Source organism: Malurus melanocephalus, unplaced genomic scaffold, assembly GCF_030028575.1.
Source record: "Malurus melanocephalus ecotype Western Australia unplaced genomic scaffold, MMel_1.1 scaffold_572, whole genome shotgun sequence".
Classification (NCBI taxonomy): Eukaryota; Metazoa; Chordata; class Aves; order Passeriformes; family Maluridae; genus Malurus; species Malurus melanocephalus.
Window position 1 is genome coordinate 107,962 of NW_026623804.1, and position 25,160 is coordinate 133,121.

The window sequence follows — 25,160 nt, forward strand, 5'->3', positions numbered from 1 at the left end:
AAGAGCAGCATAAGAGCTACTCCTCCTTTGTAATCCAGCAAATAACATGCACATTGCTTACAATATTATTTGTCTGCTTAATATWTAATCCAAGCTAAACTCCAGCTTCAGTCAGGGAAGTAGGCTCTATCTTCAGCACAAGACAGATCTGCCATACCCTAATTAAGGCAATATCTTAGGCTTTTGCCTGTGAGGCAAGAGAATGAAGCAAGTCCAACACTTCCACAGCTGGYCTGGAACTTTTGGACAATGAAGTTCATTCACATGACACAGCAGAATCAGGCAGTACAAACTCTGCAAATCCATGCACTAATTAACCTCAGCCTTGGCCTAAAGAAAAGTTACTCCTGGGAACTGGTCCTTGCTTCTACTGTGCCCAAGCCAGCAGCAAGTACAATGCAGGAAAGCCTGCTGGAGCTGGTATGACAGTGTGTGTACTGAGAGCAAGCTCATTTCCATGGGCCAGCACATGCATTCAGAGTGGTAACAATTTCTTCTCATTAACTCCAGGACTAAGATCAAATGGGCAACAAAAGCTGACTGACAGCAGAATGCCTCTGTTAGCAGCATTTTATCCCTGAGGTGCTCTTTTAATGCAGCTCTATGAAAGCAAAGCATATAGTCCTACCCAGCACTGGTGAAGATGTTGAAATCTTACCCTCCTTCTTCTGAATACTTGTGTGCAAATGACAGAATGTCGGATGCTCGCCCACTGCCATCACAGATCACAACTGGGAGAGGGGGATCTTCCCGCAGACACTCCAGGACAATGGAGATCACATTGGGACCTCCTTCCACTATGAGCCCAACCACAGGAACACCTTGCCCCAGTCCTGCAGAAAACACAAGAACAGAAACAAGAAAAAAAGTAGTGTCATTGAAATGTAGTTTACAAGACTGAGGTAAGTGGATGTGATTTCTGTGTTAGAGCATCACCTCAAACCAGAGCTCTCAGGAAAAATGATGGCCATTTCATGGCCAACGTGAGAAAAATATCCAGATTCTGTTTCACAGCCCCARTAGGAAAAGAGTAAGATGTCTCTCTGCATTGGTTTTGCATCAGCTCCATACTGATAAGTTATCCACTCAGTGCTGGTGCATGTTTGCAATCTCTCTTGACAGACACCAGTACAGATAAAGCAGCTAACATGACTGTCTATTGCTCCATCAGCTTTGCTGCTGAAGCTCAGATGGCTCCCAGCTACTGCCTCTGATGCTTTAACTCTTCATTGGTTACCTATGGGAAGTCTTCAGTAAGGTGACACACTTATGCTTATTCCTAAGACAAAGAAATGCAATCAGTGTTTTTATCATGAGGCTGAAATGGTTGGCCGATGGAAGAGACGACAGCTGAGCATCCCTTTGCTGTCCCTGCCTCACTGTGATCTCCAGGCATAGGATGACAAAGGGAAGCCCACAGGTCACATGGTCTCAGTAGCCTTGGTCACAAGAAACTTGGGGAAATGAAGGACAAAACATTACCTGAATGCTGACTAATTCCACTATCATAAGCATTTGAATTCAGTTCTTAATCTGTGAAATGACCAGCGCTTTATAAAGATGCATTTTTTTGTTTGGCTGAGAACGCGTGAAAGAGTTCATATTTTCAACCTTGACTCTGAAGAACAGGAACACCATGCACAGTAACTGCAGAAGCTTTCTGACATCCTCCTGTCAGTACAGCCCCGCTCTGACAAGGAGGAGTCACAGAGCATGGGCCGGCCTGTGTGTCCATGAAATCTTTAGTGATTCCTCCTGAGATTTCCAGCAGAGGTGCCTGTGCTTGGAGTGATTAAAAAGAAACAAAACAACTCCCTGTATGTTGTTACTAGCAGTATGTTGCACTGCAGCCCTTCACAGAACAGGTCTTTATGTGCATTCCCAGCTTTGCCCTTCTCATGACAAAAATCATCAAACACTACCTAAATCAGAGCCAATATCCCCAAGTCCCAGAGGTATAAAAAGGAATGACACAGAACATCTCGTCTCTGTGCCCTGAATTCCTTATCTTCCAAGCCAGAGCTCCCTTTTACAACCTTACAGCTCTGCCAGCACTTGTGCAGAAGATGAGATGCCAAAAGCAGCCCAAGGTGAGCTGTGTCCATGCAGCCCCTGGCACTGCACTCACACTCCAAGGCAGGGGCAGCATTTTCCTGAGCTGTTTCTGAGGGCAGCACCCAGAGACCTCCCAGAACATTTGGCTACCCCATGGCCCATCTCTAATTGCACCTTGTGGCTCTACCTGGCACTCTGCTTGGTTTTCCTGCTCTACCCGTTAGACACCTAGACCCTGTTAGAAAATTCTGTGGAGATCACTGCAATTGCCATTCTGGATGTTTGTTTTCTCTTATTTTTACATGCCTACACAGTTTACAGGTGCACCTGTAAGAGGAAAAGGCAACTGCTACAATTGATGCCAATTCTCTAGTAGCTCTTAACWGAAGTGTGAATTCAAAGGCTATAACAATTTTTTGGGACCATTTCTCATAAGGGTTGCGGGATTATTTAAATTTTTTTTTTAATTTTACATTTTAAAAACATTTTTTTTTTTGCATGTTAATGAAAATATGTCTTTTAAAAGATTTTTTTTTCTAAATAACTACAAGAACAGAGCTAGAAAACTATTTTGGTGAGGCCTTAATAACTGGAAGGAATTTTAAAACTGCACAAAATGGAATCATTAAGGTGAAATTGTCTTGATTGTCATTATAAATCAAAATGCCTGSTAAGTTTATCAGGGAGATCAAAGAATTATGAGTGTGATACTTCAAATGAAACAAWTCCATATATAAAAGAGAAAATAAAATGCTCATGTGAACATTTGGAATCAGAAATCACTGAGCTGCACAGGATTCCTGTAAACAGGAACCGTAAAAAATCACCTCATTCTCTGTGTTTACTGATGCTTATGAATTCTAGCCTAGAACTGCACAAATTCTTTGTATTTCCCTTTCCTTAGAKTCTCACTGCTTTGAAGCTTCTCCTCACTATTATTTGTCAATTTTTCTTTATCCCKTTATGCAATCCTCACTCCATGGTTTTTCTGCCCATTTTGATGTGGGCTCTTTCACCACTTATCGAACAGCACACGTTGTAGTTCAGTCGCACAGTCCTGATCACATTTCTACTGGAAACAGCTGAAAGAAATCTTTAATTTCCATACTTTTATGTATTTCAAGCCCTCCTTCCCTCCCTCCCTTCCTTTAAGATGTTATGTGTACAGTTTGCCCCACTCATACTTACGGGTGTTAATTTTCTGGAGGGAAATGTGTTTTTCCAACTGACGCCGTAACTTTACTTCAGCTCCATATTTACCTAAAGTGCCGTTGTCTGCCAGAATGAAGTGAGTGTGGGAACTGTTGAGCACAGAGAGCTTACTGAGAGGGTTTGACATTGTTTGGTAAACTCGTGTTACCTGTGTGCCAAGAGGAGAGATGCACCGAGATTAGAGCCAAGGAGCAAATGGGAAAATGCCCCACACCACCCAACTCTCAGAGTCTGCTGAGGAAACAAACCGAGCAAACCTTTAGAACCAAACCCAGAGGAGAATTAGAAGTGGAGCTCACTTTTCCATTGAAGATCTGAACTCCTGACAGCACTGTTTACTTTGGAGGATGACAGTCACATTGTGCACTCCCCTGCATGTTCCCCTAAGCTCATTAACGTGCTCTCCTTGTTCACACAGTGTGTTGTTACATAATCCTCTTAGTGCAGTAGAAAATACATTCTCATTTGGAGCTCCTAGTAWTTCAAACGCCACTCCAGAGTAGCTTTCTATAATAAATGCTAGCCTTGCACACATAAAGTCCTTTCTGTCATTTATAGAAGTCTCAATGTGCCACACYGAAGTTAGGACATAAAAATGTCACCACAGAGAGGTCTTATCTAATGAAGGCAATGGAAACCTCACTAGTTCTGTATTTGCTTTGAGGTCATATATGRCAACCTGACAAATATACTTAAAAAGCCGTTTTTTTTTCAAGAAATTGTTCAATTTCACCTCCTAGGCATATTTTAATAATGGAAAAAAAGTAATACTTCAGAAATATTAACAATGTATTTTGTTACACAGCTGTTTCCTTCAACACTTACATCTTTTCCTATTAGATCCTCCTTGTTTTCTACAATGCCCCACGGTGCAATTCCTATGGCACATATTCGTCCTCTGGATTTGGAAGAATGATCTTTCAAGGCATCTCCCACGTGACGAATGACACCTATGGGTACAAATAATTGAATTCATTTTTGGCACTTGGATCACTAAACAACAGAGTTTTCTTCTTGCCTCTCACTGAACTACTGGGTTGCTTTCACTACTAAACTGGTATCTCTGCTTTRTAGTAGAACATGCAATGAAGACAACCATAGTTTTCTTTTCCAATAGCTGTGTCTAAGTCCCCTTACCTTTTCACATTATTGTRCTGAATGGAATGAAGTCTGTGAAAGGCTCACCCAATCACTAACTTGCCACAGTATAATCTGTGTCTGTCTCCACTATGTTATTCATTGGATACAAACCACGACACCAGGAAATATACTTTCAGTAACAGAAAGATCTTTGTGCAAAAAAACCCACCAGAAGGTAAAGCTTAGCAAATTTGGAGTAGGAAACTTCTTAACTACAAGGATAACCAAGCACTAAAAAAACTGTATTACAACTGGTGGTAAAATCCTTGCTACTGAAATCAAAGCTGAAATTTTTTCTCAGGGGAAACACTGAGTGATGCAAATCAATACTGAYCCAGGAAAATCTTACGGTCTGGGCTGGGTGGGAGATTAACACAAATCATTACAATGCCCCCTTTTTGGTCTAGTGGSTAATGACTCGTTCATGTAGACTTAACTCTTCTGCCTATGGGAAAGATTAGTGAATGAACATCACTGAATTCTTAAATAAACTAAAAGTGATTGCTTACTAAGGCAATTGCTTACCTGTACTAACACCACCAGTGAAAATCCAAGCTCCTGTGGTCATGGCAGCCTTTATCAGACCTTTTCCAAACACTTGCTTTAATTTAGGTTGCATTTCAAAGTTCTGGAGGCCTCCATGGACAGAGATTAAGAGTTTGGGCAGTTCCAGTTGCCAGTCTTTCACCATGAGATGCAGCAGAGAATCTGGTTTGGTGTCATATGATACACGGATGTACTGCAAAGAGCAATGTGCAGTGTTACCACACTCTGTAAATTGTCTGAGCAGAGAATGGTTACTGTTTGCCTTTCATCCAGAAGAGAGAATTTTACAATTGTCAAAGAAACAAATCTAAGTTTGAATTTCTTCAGAGGAGAGGAAAACCAGAATTTTTGCAGAAGTTTGAATTGCTGTTACTTCTACTGCTAAGAAAACTCAAGAGGCATTTGAGCTAACACACCAGACAAACAAATACCTTAGAGCAGCCTGTGACCCTTACCATGGCCTTATTTGAATGTCCTCCTCCCTGGAATTCCAGGTTTCCATAGGCATCAGTTGGGTATGYTTGGGTGTGTTTAGTGACAGACCATTTCTCTGGCTGAGCTTCCACTTGCTTTGTTTCTTCTCCATTTTTATTAGCTGTTATACTTGGAGGAGGTGGAATATGCTGGTTAATGAGCTGGCCACAGCAGCACCTGTAAGTTAAAATTTGAAGTGACTCTTTGATACAAAAAAAAAAAAAAACAAAACCAGAAATTAGATTTTTAACTGCCCATGTCTTGCTGTACGTGAATCATGGAAACCCCTCTCACATACACACAGATGCCTGAATTAACCCTGAATTAGCCCTTAAGTGTTTCTTAACATGTAGAGATAGAAAAATTAATTTCACTTGTGTTATGCACTGGAAAGGTGTTCTAGGTAGAAGGACAGACAAGGAGGAAGAATGCAGAACAGGAGCACTGATCACCAGTTTTTCACTCAGACAGAGTAAGAGATGACAGCTCACATGTGACATTACATTAACTGCTCCGTTATCCACACAAGCTGGACCACAATATGCAGCTAGCCCATGGAGTAATATTAATATTAATAAGCAATCAAATCCCCTGGTACACTATAGTTATTGGCAGTATCACACCAACTGTCAAGGATGGCACCACATTATTGAACCCTTGCTTTCAGAATTCAGTATAATTTATAATGAAGTGCAAAGCYAGGAGCTAACAACTCACTGCCTTTCCTGCTCCCAGCCTTCTCACCTCTGTGTGACATGTCCCATGTGCACATTGGAGTACAAACATGACCTGGGCTTTTGTTCCCCTGTCATCTCTCTTTAAGGGCAGTGACTAAACTGGGTTTCACACATCTAAACCCAAATCAAGTTCAGCTTCTCTGGTACTAAGCTTTTCTGTTGGTCAAAAAAAAATTTCAAATTTTTCAGTTTCAAATTACTTCAAATGTTACCTGGTAGCGTCTTTGGTGTTGGCAATTACATAGATGCATTCTCTTTTAGAAAAGGTCTTCTCTATCCAAGCCTTCTGTCCCTTGAAAGAGAGAAAAAGAAAAAAAAAAGAAACGTAGTGATATATTTCTGTGTGGCAGATACAGTAACATTCACCTTCTATTTTCAGCTGCTAAATTCATTCACATCACTTTTMAACACCAGATACATCTACTCATTATGTGAATTTTTGATGACTTGGATATAACTGAAACCACGGATGTGTGCAAAAACCCTTATGTAGAAAGATGCTGGTCTTGAAATTTCAAGGTCTACCAAAAATGCTGCTTCTTCCTACTACCGTAAGCAGTAAATGGAATCAAAGTAGTACAGAAAATCAGCATAAATTGTGATATAAATAGATTATAGATAATAGTTACTCCAAACACTGCTTTAGTATCATTCTTTGCATGCAGAAAGTGCTTCCAATAACTTTCCCTTCATGATTAACMATCTTCTCAAATAATTATCTTGTGTTATATATCAAGTTGTCAGTCTTTCGTAGGGCCTCTTACTCTGAATGTGTCTCAGGAGGCATTTTTAAATTGAAAGATCATATAGTAGAAAAAGCATCAACTCCTCTGCCATCTGTGAAACAGGAGGAAGAAAATGACCTTCAAAATGTGTTGGCCAATTCTACAACGTGCAAAGCAGCAATCAGCCCAGGGCCACAGCAATTCTGTCAGCAGCAGAACCAAGTCCCAGCTCTGCCAATGCACTGAGAGCCTCTGCTGCTCACGTGGGTCCCGTGGAGTTTGGGGACACTGAAGGGACTGAGAGCCTCAAGAGCTGACTTAGGGACCCCAGACCTTCTCTGTCCCCGCAGCCATCAAGGCAAAGTATCCTCAACATTGAAATTATAAATCAACATTTAGCATGGAATTTAAAAAAGTGAATTCAAAGGAGACTTTAAATTTTAAAGAAACAAAAAATATTTAAAAATTTACAATTTGATGACACCAATACCTTTGCCTTGCTGATAAAATCTGCCTCTTCTGAGTTTGAATTATGGAACTGTCTTTTCAAGTAGCARTAAATGTTATGTTATGCTTTGCTTTGTTTCTGCCATGGAAGTGAGTTTAAATTTTTGCAGTCACAGAAGTTAAAAATGACACAAGAAACTTTCAGGCTGACTTCAAAAAAAGGAAAGGGACTTTTCCTAGAGAAAGAACTAAAAACTTTGCWGATTTTTGACTGAAAGAAGCCTGTCAGCCTGTCTGGCAGCAGCTTCAAGACTGACCAAGCTCCCCGAGTGCTGCACAGGCTACAGCGTGATGAACAGAGGCTGTCAYAGCTCATCTTTCTCATGTGAGGCAAGAGCTCTCTCAGAAGTTCCTTTGTTGATTTGTTAGTTCCCATCTGGCCTCTTCATTTTATGTCTCAAATAATCAGGGACTATTTGAAGTTCCCTCATTGCAAGTAACTGTAAGTAGGTTGCCAAACCAAGCTTCTACTTCATTAAAAAGGTGTCCATAATGGCCCAGGTTTGCAAACATGCACCTCTGCTCTTCACTCTCATCCTACTGATATACCAAGGTAGAACCATCTCATTTCATTTTAGAAGGAGTTGTATTGGGAGCTCACAGCACAACAGTGAGCAAGAGCTAAGAACTCAGTCAAAACTTCCCATAGCTTAAAACTTTTCTTGCTTTCTGAATGACAAATACCTCAGGCATTTAGCATAAAGAGTTTGGTCACATAGCAATATATAAAGGAAGAAAGTGTTAAATTTAATATCAAAAGTCTGTGTGACTTGGTCAGCTTTCCAGTCTTGACTCTATAGATTCCTTCTTCAAATGGAACTAAAGAGCCTTTCTTCCAAAAATTTTTAGAAGGTTCTTTCCATACACCTTCTGGCAAGACTTTTACAAGATGATAAATTTTAGAAATAGTATCATTCAAAACAGAGCTTAGAAAATGCTTTTGTTCTATAGCATCAGAATCCCATTCTATAAAAGTCCAGAGAAAATATTCACAACAGAGAGATCCACGAGGCTCTGTGGAGGTGGGTGATTAAACCAAACAAATGCCATTTACCTGCTCAGAATGAGATTTTGCTAATTCACAGGTATTCAGGCAGTTCAAAATATTCAGAGATTGARAAAAAGTCCATTTAATTGGAATTACAGTAATTTGCCGAAATTAATCCAAAACCATATAGCGTACAAATTCACTGCTGTTTTACAACTATGTGCAGTGTTGTTATTTCCACTCATATATACCAAATTAGTTAATGAACTTTAACATTATAAAATGAGCTTAATAGGAGCTGGCTACAGAGGTTACATAATGTCTGTACTTTATAAATTATATATTYAAAATTTTAATTAAATTAAGTTTTATTATTTTATATATTCTAAACATATTCACTTTTCTCCCCTGATTAAAACTTCTATCTTCTRTGTGGTTTTTGATAACTCCTTGACTAAGCAACACAAAAGTCCAAATCAATCCCACAGTGCAGGTAACACATTTCAAAATAAAATCCATAACAGATGCTGYACTCTGAACTGTTCTGTAGGGAATATTGGAAATGCAACCTAGAAATATCAAATCAGTTTGGATTGTTACACCATGCCATGAATACTGCTTTACCTTATTCCTCGTAGCTTACCAAAGCACAGAGTTTCTTTTGCTGCTTTGAGCACGTAAAAATAGTTAATTGCCATTGGATTAAGCCACAGACTTAAAATCTGTGTTTGGAAGGAAGCTTTTGCATCTTGGTATCTAAAATGAGTTCTAYGAGCAGCTGAACCCTCAGCTGTGCAGTTGCTCCTCAAACCCTCTCGTAGGAGGTTTATTATCTACTGCTATGCTGGAAAAAGCCTTGGATACTCACCCTGCAAGGCCGTTAGGAATCAGTCGCTGCAGGCACTACAGAGGGACAGCACATTATGCTCTACTGCCTTATTTTTCTGTGCTAATGAGAGGAAGGCAAAAGCAGGCATTACAGACTGGGGAAATAAAAACCTCAGCACATTTGGTCAGCCTTTGAAGTTTCACTGCTTTTGTCTGTTTAATCTGCTTAACCAAAGCTTCATTATAATCCAGAGCAAATACTTGAGCAGAAACATTTACTGTCAGAAAATGGGCACTTTCTCCACTTACTTTATATAGATTCTGTACATTTCTCTCTTTGGATTGAATAGCTCTTGGTCTTTTGAGGAAAAATGTAAGTACACATACTGCCTCATATGAGTTTGGAAAAAAAATAAGCTTTTTAACAGCCTTGGAACAGATGAATTGTTAAATGACTACAATAGATCAGCTACAGTTTTCAGACCAACAGCCAGTGGGGGTTTTCCATTCACCTCTTAAGAAAATTTTAAAAAGCAGCTCCCAACTTRTTGACAGTATGGAAGCTCAAACTTGCTTGCTATTGCAATGTATTAATGGCAACCTAGTTTTGAAAMAAAACATATTTCAAATGTTCAGTGGTATATTTGTTCTCCTTTTTGTAAACTGGCAATGGGTCTCCCAAATTATGACAAAAACAAAACAAAACAAAACCACTGCTAATTCTTGTACTTCACCCTAGAAATAAGTATGTTGCTGAGGAACAGTATGAATTAACACCATTATTCCATTATACACTATATGGTTCCACTACATTATTCCACTATATGGTTTTGCTAGGTATCCTCCTGCAGAAAGGAAAGGAAATCARTATTGCTGGTGTGTAAATCACAGGATAACAAAATCAAAACCTAAAGCAATAGACTTCTTGCTAATACAGGTACTAATAAACACAAGAACCAGTTCTACGAGGATCACCTGTCCTTTGAATGACACTATTTGCTGAGAAAAAAGCACATCAAGGGCTTCAGCAACTGAAGAGAATTTTCTCTCTCTTCCACACATAGACAATYTCAGTTTTCTACTAAATTAACATTAAATTTTATGTATTTCACTTAATATGTAACCAACCATTCAATRAGCAAGTACTCTGAGCCTGAATTTCAGGCTGCACCAAAACAAAACCYGCAGCCCTGTTTCACTGCAGCTTAATGCAAGAGCAACAGGTGGGCTAAGGACCAATAAAAGCACCTTGGTTGAAACTCCAAGGTAGGAATCAACACAGGAGATGAAAGCCATTGGAAATGTTATGCTACAAACTCTTACATGACACTGTGTCACCAAAAGCTGTGAATTTCTGTTGAGATACACCCCTGCAGGATAGCACAGTATTTAGTGGTTGTGATAAGCAYAACCAGCAAAGGAAGTGAAAGAATTTGGGAAACGAAAGGGGAACAGGGATGAGAGTCAGCAGTGTCATTGGAACACATCCAAAACCCACGCTCAAGCAGATGTAAAASCAGTAGTGAGCTCTCTGAACTGCCATGACCCCAGAGTGCTGCTCCATGGAACAGGGACTTGTGTCCTTGCTGGAGGATTTGGCTTGCTTGGCTTGGGGAAAGGAGGGAAGGGGCTTTGGCCTCACCCTGTAACTGCAGAGGAGCTGCTGTCTCACAGCTCAGAGGCACCTGGGACTGGAGGAAAAAGCACATGTTCCACAGCTCAGAGGCACCTGGGACCCCAGGAAAGAGGACATGTTCACATCTGCTGCACTCCAGAGAGGCTGTGCTGCACCAGGCACATCTGCTCAGCAGACAGGCACMATGTGAACATGGGTTTGGTGCACGGAGCAGGGACAGGGCTGGACACAGCAGACACTGCTTGGCACACAAAYGGACMGAGGGACCAGGCAGGGGACCAAACAAATGGATRTCATGCATAATACAGGGTTTGACAGAGCTGATCAGGCTAAATCAAGCACAGAATAATACAAAAATGGATCTGGCTGGGCAGCAGAGCTCACATCTGTGGACTAATACAAATTACTTTGACCAACATCTCGTTAAAATGTGGATCAATTATTGGCATTCATGGCAACATTCATCTGTAGTCCTGTTCACACCATYTGACCAACTTTTCAGGTAATCCTCCTGTGGCTTACAGTATGTTGCATAAAAGGTGGTATTACCAGGGAAATCAAATCTCAACTGTGTTGCCCAATTATAAAATTAGAATGSTCTACAGAATTAAACTGGGATATTTATGCTAGATTTGCACAGAAGGATGTTTGCTTTGATGAGAGAGAGAAGTAATCTGGATGTGGAATGCACTCAAAAGCATGTGCACTCTTACTTAAGAGTAACAGATGGGAGAAAAAAGGAATAATTTTATTAGCAGAATCTCTGTTATCTGGAACTTAAACTTAAATCCTGACATGAGACCAATTTCTATTTTGTGCTGCCTTTAAATGCAACATCCCAATTACATAATCCATCATTCTTCTCCAGTTTGAAGGAACATTTTTTCCAAGTGCCTAACTAATTAACCTTTCAGGTGATTAGTTCTACTCAGAAATGGCTTTCCTCCTAAYAACAGGGTCTTGCTTGGAGAAAAATCCACCAAACTATGTGATGTATGTTAATAGCCAATTCTGCAGCCACTGTGCTAAGATTTTACTGAAAAATTGTTCATTGCTAAGTAAGTACAGRGAATAAAACCATAATGCTATTTTAAATTTGTGTTATGCCACTAAGAAGCCAGAGCCACGAACAATCTCCCCAACTACAGAACACAGTGACAAGTTATGAATCTGTTAAATTTGCAAAACTCCTGTTTGCATGAGTTCTATCATCAAGCTATTTGTACTATCAAGCATAGCTTTAGCAATTATTGGAATAGGAAGTACCAAACAACACCCAATAGAAATAGGACCTCTTATACTGTTTGCTAGTAAGTAGAGCRTCAAGAAAGGATTTGTAACAGGTCTAGGGTTCTTTCAAATAAAATACTAGTTGCTTGAGACAATTCTTCTTCTTATAATAAGACTTCTACCAAACCTTATATATAATCTCGAGACATTCACTGTGTTTTCCATATTGTTCAATTTGAACCCATGCTCATGTAGCAACTTTGTCAGGGAATCATTTGTTCTGTGRTAGAGACTAACACACACCAGACAGGATGGCAGTGTCCATAAGCAGCAAGGAATGTTGTTATTTCAAACTGAGCCAGAAATCCCTCCTGCTGATGGTGTGCAAACCAGTAAGTGGTGCTGCACGGCACAGAAAGCCGTAATAAGCTTTGATGGCTTCATTATGCCCTGTGTTCCTGGAGAGGCACAGTAAACRTCTGCTGAAACAAGAAAATTACTCCATTTTCCCTCCATGTTCATTAACTGAAGCACACAATCTGCAAACTGTGCAAGTAAGAGGTAACAAGTTACGATTCTGCTGCACCTCTGAGAGATACMCAGCACTTCTCCAGAGGCTTTGCAYTGTGAAAAACAACTGCAGCCTCAATAGCASGGCAGAGTGGYTYGCTCTGAAATGGTGGAGATAGCCAGCTCCAGCACAAAGYCCATGGAGGCACAGGAGCAAAGCTGTTGATGAGCTCAGAGTCCTCCAGAGAGGCAGGCACAGCTGCTGGGGCACAGCCCAGCACAAATGGAACTGTTCAGCTAATGAAACCAAAGTAAAGCAACTTCAAAAGCCATTTGGAGCGCAATGCAGAAGAGCCTGACCCAGTGCTTGCCTGGGGAGAACAGACCTTGAGCAGTTCTGCAATTCAGGATTTTTCTGTGTGGGATGCAGAAAGAAACTCACTGACAACCTCACATACCACATCTACCACATTCTAAATAAACAAAAGGCATTCCTGCAACAATTTGTCCTTTCCCTTACCACACCAAATTCCAGAGAAGACATGTTAACAGTAAYATTAATCTCCATTTGCTACCTGTTCCAGGCCTGTTAACAACTTGCCAAATCCTCCTCTTGCCTTTAGCCATTCTGTTCCAGATGTTTGGGAGATGGGGAACACCAACACCCATCTGTACTGAGCTCTGCACTTTTCCCCCTGAAGAGCCCTCAGCCTGTGCACACTCCATATGCCAGTTTTACTCGCAGATCTTGCCCACAACCCAAGATACTAACATGGGAAATGGAGGGCAACTTTACCTACATATAGTGGAGTCCTTTCTGCCAGCAAGTGACTATTCTCGAGGGGTCTGATACAAGAGAATCAATGAGCACGAGAGACAGGAAATTGTAGAAATGGTYCAAAATGAGTTGTTGGGAAAAGGGGCTAAAATTATGAGTGCTTCTTCGATACAACTTCTGACAAGCCAGCTAAACATGGTGATTTTTCATACATGACACAATAGTATGGTTTGAGACCTTTTCCTTTAAGAAATAGGGCAAACCACRAATGAGAAACATGTGAAGAAAATGACGATGTGTTGTGCGGGATATCACTCGTACAGCTGTAATTAGAACTACTTGAAGTGCAGAGTGCACACTGAACAGCTGGGCTTGGAGAATTTATTATCCTGACATTTTCAAATGTGACAAAAAGCCAGTGCTTACAGCATACCGAGATGTACATTAATAAAACACACATTAAAATAACTACGAAGTAAGATTTCTATATTTACAATACAAAGAATATTTGCATGTTTCAGGAGCCTCCAAATTCTGGAGATGTTGAACAAATACATATTTTGAGAAAAGATACCATAAATATTTTGTTATTTCTTCTGCATACTGTAAATATGCATTCTTTTTGGAAATATGTATGTAAAGCACTAGCGAGCCAATCTGTCCCTGAATAAACTAACATCAGTTTGAGGCACATAGAATTTTCCTGCATGATTCTCMAGGTAGAATTCTGTTAAAGAGTTTGAGCTGTTGAAAATTTGCAGATTTCTGTGGCTGATTTCACAGAGCAGAGCAATTCTTTCCTGGGCATTAGCTAAAAACTAACACATAGAATATGCCACAATGAGATGCATTTTATTCCCTGCTGCTTTCTGACATTTTCAAAAAAGAATTTCCAGCTATTTAAACTCTCAGGCTGMAGGGTTTGCACAAAATTATTTCTCATAATCTTTCAGAAACCCTTAWAAAAGCATTGGAATTCAAGGTTTTAATTATTTCGTACAGACTCCAAATACTTTAATAATCCGAAAAGGCTTGAGGACAACGGGAGGTTTCAGAGTTTACAGATAAAACATTTTCAGAAAATTTGGTCAATCTTTTCAGTCCTTATACATCTCAAACCCCTGAAGAGGCRAGTGAAGAGAATTAACAGGTGCCATAGAACAGAAAACAGTATGTGWAGTATGGTCCTGGACTTTTTTCCAGGTATGCAGCACACCGTTTCTTCTCTTTAAAATGCTAGCCACAGTCTATTCCTGATTTGAATTAAAGTGAGRGTGAGGAAAAAACGATAATAAATGCTTCAATTTTCTGGATTTAATCCATTATCAAGAATGGGAGAGAAAACTTTTAAAGGCTGAATTAGAGGAGCTAAAGGAGATGGAACRGGCCAGAAGGTGTTTCCATGGCTGTCTCTGGCTCAGCAGGGGAACACAGAATTCCCTCCTGGAGCTGCTGTTCCGCTGGTAGGACCTGCAGAACCCCAGAGGGAGCACAGCAAAGGGCAGCAAGGACACAACAGTGGATGGGAGAGCCTTTCTTTGGAGCTGTGATTTCAGGAGCTGGGGGGGAACAAGGGCCAAACTGAGATTCCTTGGCTCCTCAATCACTCARAAGATTGGGATGTGAATACTCAGAGATCACAGGTCAGCTCACCTCAGAGCCCAAGAGCTTTATGGCAGAAATGCATTTCTTCAAACGACAGCAGCAACACTGCGGGTACAAACGTGTTTGTTAAACGGCTTTCACTGGGGAACCTCCTTGATCACCAACACACACTGAGGTGGGAAAACCACCATAAATTCTGCCCTTTYCCATTCTAAGACTTCCATAATACCTGACCTACATCAGACCTTGATGAACTCAACTGGAAACAAACATATACAGAATTCTTATCAGAAGGTGTGTTGCCACAAGAGAGCTTCMGAAAGCATTATTACCGACTAATTTTGAAAACTGGAAAAAGCCCCCAAAAAATGAAGTCACAACTTACAAAACAAAGAAAACCCAAGAATTCCATTTTCATTTTCTGCAGAGGTAGCTCAAAACTAGMATTCAAAACACTGAAATATGTAAGATACGTGATCTTTTTTTTTGCCAGAATTTTTACATCGCATTACAGTCACACCCAAGCAATTTTTTAATTTTGAAGTGTTGAGACACCATTTTTAGATCTGAAAACTCTTTTTGTCTTCTTGCAGTTAGTACTTTAGGTTTCACATCCTTCAACATGAGAAATCTAAGGAGTCTAATCAGAACACTGTAATTTCAACGCAATTATCTTTCTCCCATCAGTTGCAGGTCACTACGCAGCGCTTCAGCGCAAATTTCAGTTGTGCATATCGCTGTTAGAAAAGGTAGAAGACTATCAGGAATGAAATGAAAAATGATTTAAAATCGTGTCCTACCTGCTTGTCACTGGAAGTGTTTCAGAGTTTGGATAGATGAATTACAGCTAGAATAAATAAAGTGCATTTAACTCTGCGCTTCTGTCCCATCTTTCTGTTTATTGTTCAGACTTCCCATTCATGTTACTGTTAAGACTTCCAGTCTCTCTGAAGTTCATGAGAATTCCCAAGGAGATGGGTTTCCACCACTTTAAGAAGAGAATCTCATATGATAAGCATGTGAGCAGCTTCTTTGTTCAAACCAATCTCATGACTGCCTTTGAAGGTAATCCTTTAGAAGTCTCATGACCCATCTCCCTGCCCAGAGGGTATTTTCATCTCATGGTGGAACAAGGCACAACAAATCTACTTTGATAGTGCCCAAATCTCCAATTTGTTAAACCTCCTTTCCTCTCTTCAAACAGTGGATGTACTTGCTGTAAAAATGCCGGCACTGCAGAAACGCTAAAGAAGGAACTGAAACTTTTAATTTGAAGTMTCCCCTCCCTTCTGCTAAAATATCAATGTTATTTGCATAATTGAGACAATTGGACATAATAGTCCTTTCAGGGGTACTCATTAGATGTACAGCTCTACATTCTTTGAAAAGAAGAAAAAAGGAGGTCATACAGCATTAATTATATCTAATCCTTTTTAGAACAACTTGAAGTTGGGCAAAGCGCTGTACTAAAACAGCTGAAGTCGTAAATAAGCCATTAATTTTGTAACTTTACATATCACATGCATTTTCATACCCTGTTGTCTTTGTCAATATAATTAATTCCTTTGCAGACAAGGGCTTTTTTGCATCTTCYAATACTTTAAAAGCCCAAATAGCACAGGACATTGTGTGTTGCAGATAGTTCTTTGTTCTAACTTTCAWCATAAGCCTTGCTGGGCCAGGGGCAGATGTAAGAGCCATAATGCAACAGGTAAGGGTGATATATATCTAGGATCACATCTAAGAATACTGCTGGAGCTAAAGGCTGCCTGAGTGCCTGTTCTAGACTTGGACTCCAAACTTATTTCCCTGTTCCTGTATYTTATCTCCAATGTACTTAACACATACCCACTTGTGGCTAACAAAATATTTTACAGATATAATTTCAACTTCTGTCTGCCCTACATGGCAAACCATGCAGCTGAAACAGCTTTGGTTTGGAACCAGACTCTGTCTTCCTAGTGAGACAAAATTCCTGCTGGCTTCATGAGAAACAGGATGGAGAATGGAAGATTCTTGAAAGCTCAGCGTAGAAATGGAGGGAGAACATACAATGAAGTACAGATGTTCCTTTTTCCAGTGGAAATCAAATTCCAGAGGCCATTATGAATGCTCCAGCTATGTAGAATGTGGAGTACCCTGTGAGCTAGAAAAAGATGACCTATTGGACAAGAAATATTATCAAAGATATATAAGCCAAAAAATTAATACTAAAAGGTGATTTGGGCACATAACTCCCTTCTGAAAATAGAATGCAGACATAGAATGTGGYAAGTTTCTTTCGTTAGGTTCTCTATAGCAATGGAATTTGACAAGGAATTAATTCCTCTGTGCTCCTGAACAAGTTCTCCTTGGCCAGCCACTATGTAAGAATGRGGGTTGCATCTTCAGTACCTGCATTTGGAAGGCAGGACACATTTTAAGAACGAATATTGGAAATATTACCCCTGTGTGTTTTATTCTTCCATGTTTTAGCCCAAACTGCAATGACAGAAATGCACACCTGAGAAACATTTTTARATATGAACATTTTCCTCACTTGCCATTGCAAATACAGAACAAGTTTTGACAATGTTGAAAAGCACACATTTCAGACTGGGCATYTGAGCAACACCAAAGCTTGCCAGGACGCCTACACTGAATGTTCTGGACAGTACTTCAGATAACACATAGTTTTCTTCATATAAAAGTACAATGATAACAACACAATAGTTATAGAATACAATAGGAATTAACCAGCATATTCCAGGGGTGGGTTGGGGAACAGCCACGTAAAAGCAAAGAGTCTTATACACAATGCATGCAAAATAAACCTCAACCAAGCTGGCTAAAAACCTAATAAATGTGAACTTCTGTTGTAAAGGGCAAACAGCCCACTGTCTGCTGTGCTTACTGTCTGAAAAGCCTATGACAAAATTCTGCATGGTAAGAGGAAGAAATTGCTGGCATTTAATTCCAAATGTATAATTCCGCCAAGTTCAGCCAAAGTGCTCATTCAGAGTTCAAAGGAATAACACACATGAGTGAAAAAAATTACATTCTCAGAGAAAAGGCCACCAGACAAAAGATAGTTTTCATGGATGCCTGCACTCATACTATGGGAAGGCTCACAGCACTTGGAGTTTGTTTTGTGACATGGCTTGATATAAATGCACTGTGAAGGAAAGGGATAAAGATATGCATCTCTCTGCTGCCCTCACTGTGACTGTCTCAGAAAAAAATCCCTTGGTCTCCAACAGGACCCATATGCTTGCAGGGAGTTAGCAGCAAGYAAGAACTCATTACTTTGGTTTCATTAATTGAAACAATATTTTCATGTACAGTGAAGAGTCTGCACAAAAAAAAAAGCTTTAATTACATCCTTCACTGTCAAACATGCCCTATTACTCCCACCCCTAAAATAAAATATTCTTGCTTCACTGATAGGAAATACCTTATTTATTTTCAAAAAATAACAAGTGTTATTACAACTGTTGCAATTCTAACACCTGGGCAACCAGTTATATTTATTTAGGAATGATGGACAGCTCACAGAACGTTTCCCAAGTGATAAATTTTGGCATGTTTGATAGCTCACTTACAGAATGCAGCTAACAGCATTTCTTAACAAAAAGATAAAACATATTACACTTCTCTGTGATGCATTTGCTGGTCTCTCCCGAATTTGTCTATCAATGAAATCAACACAAAGACAATGTGTTAGTTCTTATCAGATACTTACTGGTCTTGAAACTACTCCCCTAATAAAAGCAAATTAATTAAAATTGTATCAAGGGATTTTTTTGCCCTTGAATTTCATTTTCTGCACTGTTTAAGTAGCATTCTGTGAGGACTTTCAAACCATATCATWTAGACACTAGTGCATACATAGATCAAAAGTAAAATTCATGGATAGCAAATGTTGGAGCTGAACTTCAAAATATCAAAATGCACTGCAAGATGCAATGCTTTAAGTTTTTTTGGGTAAGACTATTTGTAAAACTGCACACAAGTAGGAACTGAGCCAGACTACATGAAAAACACCTAAAGTATACATTGCAATCTTCCTTTCCCAAAGTCATTATCAGACCAAATCCAAATTTGAATTGTCCCAGTAAACTATATATGCAAAGTCACAAAGGAGTGAGCAGTAATTACAATGTGACAATTAAGAAAATGTTGAAGAAGTGGAGGGGGTGGAAAAACCACAAAACTCAGTGTCAAAATCCTCTTGGAACCACGCTGCATCATTTGAGTGGAGCCAAATACTATTCACAAGCCAAACCTGCTGTCATAACTGAGACAAACTGCAGCTCAAGAAAGCCTCTTCATTTCTCACATCTGAATTAAAGCTTGAACCAATGACTAGGATTTCAAAGAACAAAACATGACTAACTAGTGAAAATTATCATGAGCATTAATACAAATGCCACAGCTCACCTACTGCACTGTGGGCTAAAGCACAGCACTGTCTGTAGCCTCTAGAGCTCCAATAAAACCTGAGTTCATCCAATTAAAGCCAAAATGGAACCCCAAAGAAAAAACAGTTTGATAACAAAATGATCACGAGCCCTCTCCATATCAGTGAGGAATTACCCAGGCATTCTGGGTGTAGAACAGCTGAYACAAACAGCCTTGAAGTGTAATCAATTAACAGTATAACTCATGAACAGAAGTGGTGAGAAATGGCTTAATTCCCAATCTGATTCCTATAACCCAAGCTACATTTATTGAAATGTGATAATTCCATTCCATCCAAACCCATTTTGTGCASAGATTATCTGTCTAGTTTAAAGTACAGGCTATTATCCCAAGCAAATATATTATGACCTTAAGAAGGATCTGATGCAACCACACAGTGCAGCAGCACTAAAAAAATGTGTTCCCCTTACTCTCTCCTTTATAGAATYAACTCCCTCCCTCTCAATCTACAATCCATTGAAAACACCAAGTTCCTGCAAAATACATATGGCTGCTTATGCAGGGAGTAAGTGCTTTCAGGYGGACAGGATTGTAAAATGAAATTGATCGTTTCTTTCAAATTTGTAATATTATCACTGCAATTCTTCTCTGGATGACAGAAATGTATAACTAAGTTCAATAATTGCCTTCTTTACTGCCCAGGTTCATCTCTGAACTCATCTGCAGCACTCCTGTTGAGTTATGTCAGTGACTGGAATTGGAAAGAGTATTTTTTATGCAGAACAGACAAGAATTGACACAGCTTTTTAAAATTTGGTGCTAATGTAAGAAAGGCTGTTCGATCCTGTAAGAAATGTGAGGGAAATGAGTTATTTTCGGCAAGGTTTCACCCACTGATAAGTGTTTCTGTAATACAGTCAAGTGCTACTTCTCAATGGAAAGATTTTCAACTTTACATAGCAACAGCAGCAATTGCACGTTTCACAATTCTCCTTCTCCCACCCCATTTTTTTGGTGTTTGAAGAGGCTTTGTACAGAAAAAACCAGCAAGGAACTGGCTGTTCTGCTTAAGCACAAGTGACATGAAAGATAAGCTGTGACAAAGAACAAAAAGGTTCTGACCACTCAGGGCAGTGACACAGCAGTGCCACCCATGCCAGCCCCTCCATGGGGACTGAGTGCTTGAATTCCTCTCCTACCTGCACTGCTCACATCCAGCTTTTAACACAAAGGCATTKGCTTAACYCTTGATTCTGTAAATGCTTMCACATGCACTTAATTTTGCAGCCATGATGAACCCACAGATTGYCACAAAACTGTGCCATACCCAGAAAACTGCTCACTGTCAGTGATATGTCCAGGTTTGCATTAAACAGTGTCTTCACAATATAAGAACACTCTGTGTTTCACTAGCTGTGYTTATCTGAGGATTTTAATGCACAAACTCCCACTTAACCTAACACAGGAGACAGCTATTTACCTGCTGATTAAAGTTTCTGAAGTTAGTGTTGGTCCCAAGCCAAACAGTTTGGAGATATTCTGAAATCATGAGTCATTTGACTGGAAATCTGCTGTCATAAATTCAGGTCCTGCTGATCAATAAATAGCTTAAGATAAATTAAAACCACAGTAAATTGCTGAAACGGTATGAGGCACTGCAGCTTTCAGCTTTGTCAAATGCATTATGTTCCCCCCAGTAATTAAAACAGAAATGCCAGCAAGCAGCAAATGCTCTTGTTAGAGAAATTCTGAAGTTAATAATTCTTCTAAGAATTACTGGGAAGGGGAGGAAATCTCTAAATCTTATTTAGCTTCAATAATCTTCAGCTGTATAACYGCTAAAAAAGAATTTAGGACTTTTCTCCCTAGTGTATTTAGTTTTACATTTTTATGCAAGCATTTTCTCTGCTACCAAATATGGTAGTGGCTGGAAAAAAATGCAAGTGTTTCTGAATAAATGCTCAATTTCATTAGACAACATGAGGTGTGCATAACTTACCCTTTAAACTTGCATTTCCAACCTTCTCCCCAGACTAGCACTTAGACAAAAGAAGCACATGGTTTACAACACCATCATTTCACCTTGAAATGCCATAGAGTTTGCMAGTCAGGAGGAAAATTTATATAGACAATCTAATATCTTTCTATACAAAATAATTTTGAAGTTCTCCTTGACTGAGGACAGCATGTTTAAATATGGCAGCTTTATTATATCCCTCTATTAAGCAGACTGTGGTAACTTAACCTGCTTGGAGATTCCGTACAGCAGCAACAGGCACAAAAGCAGAGCTAACAGCACACCCAAGCTTAACCCTAAATGCCATTCTACACATGCATTCATTTGCTGAGCTCAAGCTTTGCTACCAGTCCCCATGAGAGCTGTGCAGGACACACATCAGCCACTTGCAGCATCACAAAAACAGCTGGAGAGGGACTGTCACTGTCACTGGTGGCCAACAGAACAGCAGCCTAAGCCACAAGCTGCTGCAGCACAGGGGTTTAACAGCAAAATATTTATAAAGGATAGAGTCCAACAGCTGATGCTTGTTGGAACGACAACTGAGAATGATACTGGATATTGAGCAAATGTATACTTTGCAATAAATTAAATTATTCTCAATGGAAGGCTGTCTAATTAATTAGTTCAGATGTTTCTCATAGGAGGAGAAAAAGAGAAGCGAGTTCAAAAGATGAGATGTTGCTGTTCATTCTTCTACCCAGTGCTACTGCCATACTCATCACAAGACTGCTTTTCTGACTTGTTTAGTGGGAGGGAAGTTCATTAAACATAGAACACAGTTTTAGAGCAAAGCAGAGTTTTGAAAATTGAAATAAACTTAGAGATGAATCTCTGTAACATGCTTTATCTGGGAATATTTGACTATATCTCWATGCCTATTTCCATGCTGACTCCATAGTATGATGGAATATGATTCCATSCTTTCCATAATATGAACATATTATAAGGAATACAGATTCACTGCAAAAGGTCCTGTACCCTCCTGGATCTGAGATGTGAATACTGGAGATGTGGAAGTACAGAATACATGATCAAACTACTGATCTGAGTTTCCAGTCATACTTTGCTATTGAGACTGGGAGCTTGCTAAGTCAGACACAGATTTTTTTTCTGTTTTTAAAGTGCAAAACACAAATACGAAATCTCATACATATGGATTAAAGTACATGTGCAATATATTATACACACCTTTGAAAACATTTAGCAATCCTCTGGTAATTTAGCTGTAGCAATCACATCTATGCTGCTTTCATGTGGCAGACTGAAATCTGGGACATTACCTCCTTTCCCAGGTCTGTTCTGCAATAATCCTGCTGGAATGTGCAGTGTATATCAACCTCCTTAGCCTGCCTTTTRAGATTGAGTGTTTCCTGTATTTCATCAAAGCTACATCACAAGTTACACTTACAGAATTGCAGTGCTCTGGTTAATCAAGGTATTTGCAGTACTTTTTTCTCAGATATTCTTTGGCTGGAACTCACGAGAATTTCTCTTAGATGGCTTCCCTGCTTGCCCTCCCTTTGAATGGGAGCTTGTGGGGACACTCTGGACCATACACTTACCAACTAATATAGTTACATTAACTCTAACAGTATTTACTAATCCAATGAGATTGTAGCATTCCACTTAGAGAGGATGGCAGGGAAGAAAAAAAGGAGTGAGGGAGGGTGGGAGGGGAGAGGAGGTAAAGTGCCTCATACTGATCTAAACTTTCTGCTATCCAGGCCTGGTTAGGACCTTCCTCTCTTGCATGACAAAGGCTCTCTTTTACRGAAAGTCATATAAAAGTTTTGCATRCTGGCTTCTTGATAAACACCACTAGGTCTGAACAGAATTCTCTYACCATACAGCTCTAAAATCCAAGATTTCAAAGAGTACTTGCAAACATCCCACTGCATTTATCTCAATATCCGTGGAAGTGCTTGCCACTCTTTTCCTAGCTTAATTGGTAATAAGGCTGTGGTTTGACTGATTTGACAGATACAGTCTGGAGTCTATTCCTGTCTTGAATCCTCTTCTCCCCAAACTATCATAGTTTGGAAAATCCTGGAATTCTGTACTCCTTCCTGAATGGCTTCCTAAGCAGGTCCAGGAGAGTACTAGATCCTTGTCAAGGGGCATGCAGCCTCACGGAAGCATTTAAGAAAGGCCAGCATAAAGGTACTGACCATGCAATATTCACTGCACAGAWKAATTCAGATTCTTCCTTGTGTGTTYATAACTCTCTTTACTAYGTYCATTRCTTTRTTCACASTTCTGATAGAGGCATCTATGCAAATTATACAGGTATACTTATGCCTCAAGCCAAAAACTACCTTTTCAGGGAGTGATAGAAAGCACCAGTGTGCTTAYTTTATTGGCTTTGCAGGCTGGAAGTTCCCATGAAAGATTAGGTAAGATGATTTGTGCCTTGTGATTTGTGCAAAGCTCAGACTAAGCTGGACATGTTCTCAGCACTGTTCAACTTTGCTGAATGTGCAGTTCTATTGAACTCTGATTACTAYAGAGTTACAGCTCATTGGCATAAAGCATTAGCATGGTATTTTATTTTTTTTCCCCACCAGCCATTCAAGAATGGTACAGGGGAAAGAAAAACAACATTCTGAAACAAGAATTCTGAAACAAGGAAATAGGCACCTTATTTAAAGTACTGCCAGTAATCTTAATTTTATCAAAACGCTATTGCAGGACTATCAGTGAGCAAATCTGAGCAAAACAGCACGAATTTTGTCTGGGAAAAGACCCATGAAACATTCAGTACTTTGCACTTTTTATGAACAAGAAAGCAATATGCTTGATTTCCAGTTACAGGCTGCAGGTTAAAGGAGTCCTTCCAGAAGGAAAGGCTTATGATCAATGCTTTCAAGCACTGAAATGCACAACTGAATAAAACAGATGCAGAACCCAGAGCTACAAGCAGGAGTTCAYGAAAGCACATTGTAATTCCACATGCTCTGCTGCATAGGCAAATTACACAGACCAAACATCTCCTTCACTTTTCCAGCACGGAAAGGTAGGATTTGGAACATTGCTTTTCAGATTGATCTGGTGAAGAACTTTAAATGTGCAAGTTACTGTGTGCTTCTCCAAAAAGGAACGGTTTTGTACGAGAAAGAGAAGAGTGTGAAAATAGCACCTGAGAACTTCTTGAGAGTAAATGCATCTTTTTATCACTGTAAATGAATGCAAACAGGAGCCAAGGTTCAAGCAACTTACTCATCAAACTGAGATTTTCATTGRGCAGACCTATCTACACAGAGAAGAAGGTTTAGAGTACCCTGTGATATATTTACYAGACATTTTAGAAGTCACAAGAATTCTTCATAATTTATCCCATCTATTCACTGCGTCTAAGTGCAAAACCGGTCATTCCTACAAATACTTACATTAGTCCTTCAGAGAACAGAGAATGTTGAGGACAACTCCTGCAGAAATGGCACAAGTGCTGCTTTTACACACATGGAGCAGCCATCACCCCCTATTACAACAGCCATTAGCTGGCTTTAGTGTCTCTAACACATTTCCACTGGTGAAGGAATGCAGTCACAGAGCCTGGGATTGTGCCAGCACCAGCACTGACTGAGCACAATGAATCAAGGACAGAGAACCCCAAAATGGATCTTCCATCTCAACTGTTTCCATAGCTTTCTACAATTGCCTGTAACAACAGTACCATGACTGAAAAATCTGCAAATAAAAATGGTGAATTTGCATGTTTTGATGGCTGAGGTGCAATTACTTGCTACATTGGGATTGCTTTTATTCTTC

General features: G+C 39.7%; 1 protein-coding gene across 4 annotated transcripts in view; it reads right to left on the reverse strand.

Annotated features, from left to right (window-relative positions):
* The window catches only part of TRPM1 (transient receptor potential cation channel subfamily M member 1), an 87,038-nt gene that overhangs the window by 27,691 nt on the left and 34,187 nt on the right, over positions 1 to 25,160 (reverse strand). For all 4 annotated transcript variants that reach the window (XM_057382515.1, XM_057382513.1, XM_057382514.1 and 1 more), the window contains exons 4-9: positions 6,377 to 6,456; positions 5,409 to 5,604; positions 4,933 to 5,146; positions 4,093 to 4,217; positions 3,244 to 3,415; positions 659 to 833 (exon numbers count right to left, since the gene is read on the reverse strand). In XM_057382515.1, coding sequence (XP_057238498.1) covers positions 659 to 833; positions 3,244 to 3,415; positions 4,093 to 4,217; positions 4,933 to 5,146; positions 5,409 to 5,604; positions 6,377 to 6,456 — 962 coding nt within the window. The remainder of the gene's footprint in view (positions 1 to 658; positions 834 to 3,243; positions 3,416 to 4,092; positions 4,218 to 4,932; positions 5,147 to 5,408; positions 5,605 to 6,376; positions 6,457 to 25,160) is intronic.